Below are 10,935 nucleotides of genomic sequence, written 5' to 3'. Positions count from 1 at the left end.
TCTCATGCAAAATACTTCAAAAAATCAGCTCTAAGCAATTAAAACTAAAAGAGTCAATGCATTGGAAAGAGTTTATCAATACACTATTACTTTTGATGCGCTGATAACTAATAGTTACTGATTAATAATAGTAACTATTACCCCTAAAAATTCAATTTCTTACCATCCAACAATGCAACAGTTTTCATATATATTTACTACATTTTAAAAAATTGTGTCGGGCAGGGTCGAATCAGTCCTTTTTTAATTGAGACTAGATTCCAAGGGACTTAATTTTATATCTTATTTCATGGCTAAGCTCCTTATACATTGCTGAGCTGTGATCGTTTGAAGTTACGAAATGTGCGACTAAGATCGTGTTCTTCCCTTAAACCATTACAACTTGTTCCAAACTAGTTCTCTCCTCTTCTAAATATCCTTACAACCTTCCGAACATAGGATTTTGATATTATACACTTTCACAACTTTTTTAATATTACCATGCCCAACTTAGAGCCGGAGCAAGAGCGTAATACTTAGTGAATTTTTTTTTACGGCACCTTGCAAAGTTAAATTTCTATTATTAATTTTTGCTTTTTACAAAGTTACTATAAAAACTCGTAAATTCTTTTGAAAGTTAAGGTCTTAAGTTTCCCATATATCAATGAGTGCCTGGATTAATTATACATTATGAAAACAAAGGCATATTTTTTAAATTTTCATATTTCTTTTTCTACTATGTAATTCCTATAAATTATAATTATTCATCCATTGAATAATTTGGAACCTTCTCATTTCTCAGAAAGTTGTTAGAATGTTTTATTTACGTTTGAAAACAAATTTTAAAATGTTATGATTGTAATACTCAAAGGCATTTGCCTACCACAACTTGAACATACATGTATATTTGTCTGGATCCTTCTAGATTCCATTTTTCTTTTTGCTTTTGGATACCTTTTCTCAACTCTAGTCCATTGCTTGAACATATAAATTTTTCCTGAATCACATAAGTTTCCAATATTAAGCTACAAAATCCGTTGAATTTTTTGCCTTCTCACACCCAAAAGGAAAGAACAACATTGTTTTATTTGGTAATGGAAGTGAGTTCACATGCACTGTTTTCTCTTGTCTCCTAGTGAAATGATACACATAAAATTCCCCCATTTCCCTCCAAGTTCTGGGGGATGTGTCGGATGTGCTAGCTATTTGGGGCTCGGCCAGTTTGTCCAGTGGGTCTTTGATTTGCTGACATCTGTCCAATTAGTGATCTAAGAGTCAATAATCATTTAACCAAAACCACCTCTTAAACCATGGTTAAACTAAAGCACCCTTTATACTTTACTGTTTCCTTATTGACAGGCGAGAATCTTGCTCAATTGGGTCCTCTGTTTTTCTTTATCCGACGACAAAAATTGAAGATATCTTGTTTCATGATTTTTTCTTTTATTTTTTTTATTTTCATGATCTATCTTTAAGTTCTACTTATTATTTTCACTGTTCATTAATTTCCACCTCAAATCCCTGCCTCTTTCAAATTAAACACTCCATCATTTTCATATTGTTATAGTAACTCTTCCCAGATTCCTTCATATATTCAACTTCTTAATTGAGCAAAAATGCATCTCAGTATATATATATATATATATATCGTTAATGTGAGACGAAAAATTCTGTAGCATGCATCTATGTTCATAATGGTTAGATTCCCACATTTTTTAACCAAGTGAGGAAACCAAAAAACTGAACAGAATTAAAATTGAGTCGGAGAATCTTGCCTGATTGGTTCTAAGGCAGAAGGGGTCTTTAATTTAATCAAGGTTTAAGAGGTGATTTTGGTTAAATAATTATTAACCCTTGGATCACTAATTGGACAGATGTCAGCAAATCAAAGGCCCACTGAACAAACTGGACCCTCTCTCTACTGGAGGGGAGTTGCGTCCAGCTATTTGTATCTGCCAATACATTTTTATATAAATGGAGATATCTTGTAATAATTATAATTGTTCGATCCTAGTCAAGTAATTAATTCTTTATTTTAATTGGAAAAACACCATGAAAGTTCTCAATGATTTTTGTCTACTCGCATCTTGATCTCTCCTCCTAATATGATATTTCCCCTGTTTTAATTTTTGTCCTAGTTACTTTTTGGAGAGTCAAAGAATAACTTTTTTATCTGGATTTTTAAAATATTTTAAAGTTTTAACTTTTGTAATTTATAATACTTTTTATTTAGTTTCATATTGTGGAAGTTTTATTTGAAAAAAGTGTAGGTTCTATGCCTAAATTCACACTGAAAATTAGTTAGTTTGACCATCTTATGACGCATCAAGACACATAATAAATTAAAACGGTCCTCTACTCTTCTATACTACTAGATAATTTAAGGCCCGTGCACGGGCCCAATGGGACTTTAAATCAATTTCATATAGAGAAAATTTAAAAGTTTATGCTATTATTTTTCCTATTTTAGAAAAATTAAAATGAAGATATTAAAAGTTATTCACAAAAAATATACTCCTAACCTAAACTTAGAGCATAATTAAAGCAATAAAGTAACTTAACCCAGAAATAATTTCAAGTATTTTTAGTATCAATTATTGAAATATTCATTTGTAAGATGTGAAGCACTCACAATCTAACATCTAATCTGTGTTTTACTATCACATAATGCTATAATAACATAAACTTATTATGATCCTAAGATAATTTGATTGTTAGAATGAATTGTATCTTATATAACAAGTTTGTAGGTTGTTCTCTTGAAAGACAATTCTTTTAATTTATTGCTCACAAGTAGAAATTAGAGTTATTAAGAAGCGCACCTGACTATCATATGAAGTTTAACACATAATGTATCTTAATTGATAACGGCAAGACCTCATACAAACCTCTATTTTTGATTCTTTTTTCATGGCAGAATGACATATAGTTAATTAGTACTTCTATTTATATAAATTAAATAAAAAGATCACATATAGTCTCAAATAACTGTGTTTCCATTAAACTTTCCTAACAATTGAATTTAAAATTCTTTTACCGAATTTTTCTAAGTTTACGATATATATTTACATAAAAAATTAATTTCTTGGCCCATAGTTTTTTTTTCATTTCAAAAATTTGGTATTGTCAATGTTAGTTGGTTATGTAATTTCTCAAATTACAATTATGCTTTTGTTATTTTTTCCATCTTTTTCTAAATTTTAATCGCTTAAATTCGTTTGCTTCTCTAACTGCCAACAAGTCGTATATTCAAAAATTTATTCTATCCAAAACTTTATTCTATTAACTATTCCTACAAATATATAGTTTACGAAAACTCAAATTCCTCAATATAATATTTCATGGGATTTATCATATTTCTTAAAAAGAAATAACTTGCTTAAAAGGAAACTCTTTTCCCCTTCTAATTTGAGAGAATAGCAATATTAAACATTAATTGACAACTTGAAAAATAAAGTAAGCAATCTATTATAATCAACCAAATATTGATTTGGTTAATTTAAAAGTGTAAACACACACTTGTCAATGTACGTTGGAGTGAAAGAAAACTTATTTTTTCTATCAAATTTGATTGGGCTAATTATTAAATTAAATCAAACTTACATTATTCAAATATCTTAATTAATTTCAAATGTTTAAAATGGACAAATACAAATTTGACTTTTTGTTTAACGAAGAACTACTATTTGAAATTTTAGTGAACAATCCTATTTTAGTATTATTATATGATTTACAAAATTAATTAATATTAGAGGTATTGACTAAAATTTTAATGGAAAGCAAAATTGCGTCGGTGCGAGGAAGAAAGGAGGTATGAGATTAGTTAAACGCAAGTAAGCTAATAATGAAGGGCCCATGTCTCCATTTGTCTATGTGGAGTATGGGGTCCACGTCCAAGGGCACAGTTTTTATTTTATAGGAGTATATGTTTGGTTCTTACTTTTCTTGAAGACTTTTATAATTGAGCAAAATTACAGATTTGCCCTTGATCGTCCATGACATTACTTTTCTATATGGTAGAAATTTTAGCTAGAGATGATAAACTAGAAGATCGTGACATGCTTGTTTAAGCACTTGTGAAGGTTAGTTCAGCAGTCAGAATCCACAAGAATTAATTGATAAACCTAAGTTTCTTCACTAGAATTCAAAAGTTATATTAATTCTTCAAACATTAACTCTAAAAACTCATCTTGAAAACTGACTTCACTGGAAGCATTAATGACATATGTATAGGGTTGATCCAATATTCGATATTTATCATTTGCTACCTCGGCTTGAAATTAGTATACATAAATAACTTAGATTGATAGTTAAATGTTTATAACCATTCAGTGAAATTATTAATACATACATAGAGTCTAGGCAAAAGCTATGATTGATTTTCGTGAACCGATAAGCTGCACGTAAATCTGCTTCTGCATACATGTGAATTTAACTCAATTAACTATATTAAAAATCATTGACATAGTTCAGTCTTACTTATAAAATCTTTGAGCGACACATGGATTGAAACTAATCATGACTGAATATTAATTTAATCAATTTCTCAATGCATGAAAAAAGTGAAGTTGATACTTCTTGATTACGGTAAATGTTTTTCTTCTTAAAATCATAGTCATACGTAAAAACGTAACTTTGTAAAATCATAGTCACACGTACATATCTGATTAGCACAATTCAAGGAAAGTAAGCCATAAGAAAAAATTATAGATTATCTACTCGTCTACTCTATTTTAGCTAGAGATGATAGACCAAAAGAACGTGGCATGATTCTTTAAGCACTTATGAAGGTTAGTTCAGCAGTCAAAATCTACAAGACTTAATTGGTAAACCTAAGTTTCTTCACTAGAATTCAAAAATTATATGAATTCTTCAAATCATTAATTGTAAAAACTTACCTTTGTCTTCATTAAAAGCATTAATCAAATATGTAAGGGTTGATCTAGTACTCAAAATTATGGGTTACTACATCGGCTTCAAATTAATATACAATAAATAACTTGGAGTTATACTAGCTAATATTTATAACTATTTGGTGAATCTATAAATACATATATAGGATCTAGGCAAAACCTATTGGTCGGTTTTCGTGAAGCGATAAGTCACACGTAAATCTGCTCACTCATACATGTGAATTTTACATAATTTATTATATCAAAGTCATTGGCATAGTTGAGTCTTACTAATAAAAGCATTGAGCAACATATAAGGATTGAAACTAATCATGATTGAATATTAATTTTGTCAATTTCTCGAAGTATGAAACAAGTTAATTTCACACTAATTACGGTAAATGTGAGGTTTCAAAACTTTTCTTCTTAAAATGATAGTCATACATGAAGACGTAACTTTGTAAAATCATAGTCACACGAACATAGCTTAATAGCACATTTCAAGGAAAGAAAGCGTAATAAGAAAAAATTATGGATTATCTACTCTTCTACAGTATTTTAGCTAGAGATAATAGACGATGATAGACCAAAGGAACGTGAATTCTTATTAATTGGTAAACCTAAGTTTCTTCACTAGAATTTAAATTATATGAATTCTTCAAATATTAATTGTAAAACTTACCTTGAGAACTGCCTTCACTAAAAGCATTAATTCATAGAAAAATGCAAGGGCAGATCAATACTTAAAATTTATGGTTTGCTACATCGGCTTCAAGTTAATATACAATAAATAACTTGGAGTTATACTAGCTAATTTTTGTAACTATTTGGTGAATTTATCAATATATATATATAGGATCTAGGCGAAACCTATTGGTCTCTTTTCGTGAAGCGATAAGTCAAACGTAAATCTGTTTCTGCTTACATGTGAATTTAACTTAACTTACTATATCAAAATCATTGGCATAGTTGGATTTTACTAATAAAATGTTTGAGTGACATAAGGATTGAAATTAACTAATCATGATTGAATATTAATTTAGTCAATTTCTCAAAGCATGAAACAAGTTAATTTCACACTAATTACGGTAACTATGGAGTTTCAAAGTTTTTCTTCTTAAAATAATAGTCATACATGAAAATGTAACTTTGTAAAATCATAATCACACGTATATATCTGAATAGCCCATTTCAAGGGAAGTAAGCGTCATAAGATTTTTTTTTATAGATTATCTAATCTTCTACGCTATTTTAGCTAGAATTGATAGACCAAAGAACGTGACCTGATTCTTTAAGAACTTATGGAGTTTAGTTCAACAGTCAAAATCTACAAGAATTAATTGATAAACCTAAGTTTATTCACTGAGAATTTAACATTATATGAATTCTTCATACATTAATTGTAAAAACTTACCCTGAAAACTGCCTTCACTAAAAGCATTAAGTAATCAAATATGCAATCCAATACTCAAAATTTATGGTTTGCTACATTGGCTTCAAATTAACATACAATAAATAACTTGGAGCTATACTAGCTAATATTTGTGACCATTTGATGAATTTATCAATACATATATAGGGTCTAGGAAAAACCTTATTGGTCAATTTTCGTGAAGCGATAAGTCACACATAAATCTGCTTCCGCATACATGTGACTCTAACTTAATTTATTATATCAAAATCATTGGCATAGTTGAGTTTTACTAATAAAACCTTTGAGACATAACGATTGAAACTAATTATGATTGAATATTAATTTAGTCGATTTCTCAAAGTATGAATTTTCGCACTAATTACGGTAAATGTGAAGTTTCAAAGTTTTTCTTCTTAAAATAATAGTCATGCATGAAAATGTAACTTTGTAAAATTATAGTCATACGTACATATGTGAATACCACAGTTCAAGGGCAGTTAGTTTCATATTAAAAAATGATAAAAATTCTCTACTCTTCTATGCTACTTTAGCTAGAGATGATAGACCAAAAGATTGTGACGTGCTTGTTTAAGCACTTGTGAAGATTAGTTCAACAGTCAAAATCCACAAGAATTAATTGGTAAATCTAATTTCTTCACTAGAATTCAAAAGTTATATGAATTCGTCAAACATTATTGGTAAAAACTTACCTTGAGAACTGACTTCACTAGAAGCGTTTATCAAATATTTAAGGGCTGATCCAATAGTCGAAATTTATGGTTTGCTACATCAGCTTCAAATTAATATTATATATAATAGATAACTTAGATTTGTATTTAGAATAGTAATATTATACGGTATTCATGAAAAAGGTATGTATCAACATTATATGAAGTAGATGATGAACTTGAATATATGATCAATGATGTCAATTGTTGCCACTGCATTCTTTCACCTATTCATGTAAAGATACAAACTACGGAGAAAGACATGTTTTATGAAGTTAGATTAATTTTTTTTTAAAGATTAACCACATTTTAAGAAGAAAACTTTGCTATTGTCAAGACCTTTCGAACAAAACACATGGACGAGTAATTTAATCATCATTATTAGACCTCAAAAGAAAAATAAAGACCTCCCATAAAATATGCAAAACATCAATATTGTGCTACTGAGAAATTTAATAACACTGATGAAATGCATAATTACCCGTTCAAGAATATCTGGAGGAAAAAAAATAAGGGCCAAGAGGAGGAGATTCTTAGTTGGTTGGTTGTTGAAGAAGCCCCATATATTCTACGTTTTAATATTGTTTTATTGCATAATCAATCACTAAATTAATGACATTGACTTTTCAGCTTTCTAAACTGAAAAAGACATGGTAATTAAGAGAATTAATGGGATTAAAAATTTACTTCCAGGTTTGATAATATAGAATATAAGTAGAAAAAACTAAGAAAAAAGATAAATGTGATTTTTGGCCAAAGAGAGGTGCCACATCACTTTTCTCTTGCCTAGCTTTTATATAATATATAGATAGATTTCTTCACGTCTCATTTACTTTCTTCTTCCGTTACTCGCAGTAAATATTATATTAATAAATTATTGTATACAAATAAACATAAGCACATTAAAAGCAAAAGTTCCCGTCCAAAGGAAACAATCGGGAAAAAAATTGATAGCAATAAAATTCAACAAATATAGCGGATAAAAAAGAACACTATAATTTAACATTAAATAAAAAGAATCCACCTTCTGGCCGGAAGCTTCAAATATTACCAACCTCTTTTTCCCATGGCTAATAATCTTAGCTCAGAATCTGCTTCTGATAAATGATAAGAAACAGTCAGAAAAATATATTATGTGAAGAATTAGTTCAAAATAAACGCGTTATTATGTATATAAACAAAGAAAAAAAAATTAAAAGAGCTTCTGGTGTTGATAAGAATTACTCTGTAACTTTCAACATATTTCTCTCTTTCATTTCACCATTAAGCAAATGATTGGAATGGTCATTCATTACATTCGTCATTCTCAAGAATAAATCTGGTTTATATAGTATAATAAACTTATGGCAACTCCTCAAATTCTGTAAGTTACGAGAATAAAGAAAATCTGGTCGGTTTACTTATCAGATTGTCTAATAAAATTGTTATCGATGATTGGAATTGTGAAGCTATAATTAGTGGGTAATGGAAGAGTAAATTATTATTAGTGGGTACGTTACAAATGTACTATTGGGAGGATTTAGCGGGGGACTTTTGAGTTTTTCATCAAGAGTGTTAAAAGAAATGATACTTTAGTTTCTTAATATATTATATTTTACATAATTAAGAGAGATTACTTTTGAGGTTTTTTAACATGGCACATAAATGAAAAAGTAATAGAGAAAATGTCAAAAAGAAAAAGGAGAAAAAAATAATAGAATCTTTGATCAAAGAGAGATGTCACATCATCTTTCTATTATCTAGCTTTAATTTATATTATATATAGATGTGAATATCACAATTCAAGAAAAATACGTGTCATAAAGAAACATCTCATTTCTGTAACTAAAATCGTGCGAAGTTGAGGCATCCACGCAAGTTTTTCAAAGATTCCTATATCATGTAAAAGAAAGAAAGAAAAAGATGATTTTCGCATTGAATTATTCCATCACAAATAGTATAACTGCCTCAATAGTTTATTCCTTTGTTATCTTGCGGCCTCTATCGAAAAAATTAAAATATAAAATCCACCAACAAAAGTCAAATTGAGCCGACAACAGGACAAGGTCAAACCAATGCATAAATTTAGCTAGCTTTTTACTATGGTAGGTTTTAAGTATTCTATTGAGACTTTTACCTTCATCTATGAAAATCTTGAAGAGGGTAATTTGTCTAAATGAAAGCTATATAAAGGGGTGTGAGTGCAGCTTAAGAGGACAACAACTTCTCGCCTTTGTTTCAAATATGGGGAAAATGGCCTCTCTAGTTGCCACTCTTTTAGTGGTTTTAGTTTCACTTAGCTTAGCTTCCGAAAGCTCAGCAAATTATCAATACTCATCTGCGCCACCACCAAAACAGCCATATCACCCTTCACCAACACCTTATCACCCTGCACCAGTATACAAATCACCACCACCACCAACTCCAGTTTACAAATCACCACCACCACCAAAGAAGCCATACTACCCTCCACACGTTCCAGTTTACAAGTCGCCGCCACCACCAACTCCAGTTTACGAGTCGCCGCCACCACCCAAGAAGCCACATTACCCACCACACACCCCAATTTACAAGTCGTCGCCGCCACCACCAACTCCAGTTTACAAGTCACCACCACCACCCAAGAAGCCACATTACCCACCACACACCCCAGTTTACAAGTCTCCACCACCACCAACTCCAGTTTACAAGTCACCACCACCACCCAAGAAGCCTTACTACCCTCCACATACCCCAGTTTATAAGTCGTCACCACCACCCAAGAAGCCATACTACCCACCACACGCCCCAGTTTACAAGTCACCACCACCACCAACTCCTGTTTACAAGTCACCACCACCACCCAAAAAGCCATATGGTCATCCTCCACCAACACCATACCATCCTGCACCAGTTTACAAGTCGCCACCACCACCTAAGAAGCCATATGGTCATCATCCACCAACTCCATACCATCCTGCACCGGTTTATAAGTCGCCGCCACCACCTCCAACTCCAGTGTATAAGTCACCACCACCTCCAGTGAAGCCATACCACCCTCCGCACACCCCAGTTTACAAGTCGCCGCCACCACCAACTCCTGTGTACTATGGCGGGCCACCACCTAAGAACCATCCTTCACCAACACCATACCATCCCGCACCAATGTATAAATCCCCACCACCACCAACTCCAGTCTACAAGTCTCCTCCACCACCCCACTATGTTTACACTTCTCCTCCTCCTCCCTACCATTACTAAGAAGCGACTTCATTAAATCTAAGGTAATTAAGACAAACTCAAACTTTTCAAAATGATAGGTCTATAATGCAAAGCAAAAAGCTGCGCAATTTCTTCATGCAAAACAGTGCTGTCTACTTCATATTTAATTAGCTTTTTTTGTCAGTTATTATATGGTCTCATTCACAATATTATTTTCTTATGCAGGGAAAAAAGAATGTTGAGCTAAATAAAGACATATTTCATTTTCGAGAGGCAATGAAAAAAGGAAGAAAAAAGAGTAAATAATAAGCCCCACAGGAGGCGAAGCTCTTTTATAGCTTGAAGTTATCTAAGTTAGTGATGTTGTTTGTATCCTATATTTATATTTTACTTCTATGTCTCTGTGTATGTATTCTCAGCTTCGATCTCCTTGTAATAGAGATTAAGAGTTGAATAAAATAAGTTATTACTATACATTTAAAACTTCCCCTTCTGTCTCGAGCCGTTTTTTTGCTTTTTCTTATTTCATCTTCTTAATTTATATCAAATCATTTAGAAGAGGCCAGGGAGTCATCAAACTAAAAAACGAAGATTAGAAAAAACTTTATTTTCCTGAATAAATTTTAAAGTTGCCAGATTTATCCTTTTTTTGTAATAGAAACATTTCAACCTACTCGTATGAGTATGAGTACTTATGATTATATATTTTCGAATTGATATTGATGAAACATCAAATAGAGAC

General features: G+C 31.1%; 1 protein-coding gene across 4 annotated transcripts; it reads left to right on the top strand.

Annotated features, from left to right (window-relative positions):
* The first annotated feature begins 9,200 nt into the window (after positions 1-9,200).
* LOC132033933 (extensin-1-like) lies at positions 9,201-10,667 on the top strand. Of its 4 annotated transcripts, none has more exons than XM_059424105.1 (3): positions 9,201-9,907; positions 9,983-10,255; positions 10,419-10,667. In XM_059424105.1, exons 1-2 carry the CDS (start codon positions 9,237-9,239, stop codon positions 10,230-10,232), a joined length of 921 nt encoding a protein of 306 aa, XP_059280088.1. In that variant the 5' UTR covers positions 9,201-9,236; the 3' UTR covers positions 10,233-10,255; positions 10,419-10,667. The 4 variants fall into 4 exon arrangements, with proteins under 4 accessions (XP_059280088.1, XP_059280085.1, XP_059280086.1 ...); XM_059424102.1 differs by having other exon boundaries at positions 9,202-9,381; positions 9,412-10,255; XM_059424103.1 differs by having other exon boundaries at positions 9,202-9,419; positions 9,450-10,255.
* The last annotated feature ends 268 nt before the right edge of the window (positions 10,668-10,935 follow it).

This window comes from Lycium ferocissimum, chromosome 10 (assembly GCF_029784015.1).
Source record: "Lycium ferocissimum isolate CSIRO_LF1 chromosome 10, AGI_CSIRO_Lferr_CH_V1, whole genome shotgun sequence".
NCBI lineage: Eukaryota > Viridiplantae > Streptophyta > Magnoliopsida > Solanales > Solanaceae > Lycium > Lycium ferocissimum.
The sequence above is the reverse complement of the archived record's forward strand: the minus strand, read 5'-3'. Positions and strand labels throughout refer to the sequence as shown.

Excerpts from the sequence above, each read along its gene's own strand:
- LOC132033933 (XM_059424101.1), top strand. The coding sequence starts at position 9,237 with ATGGGGAAAATGGCCTCTCTAGTTGCCACTCTTTTAGTGGTTTTAGTT.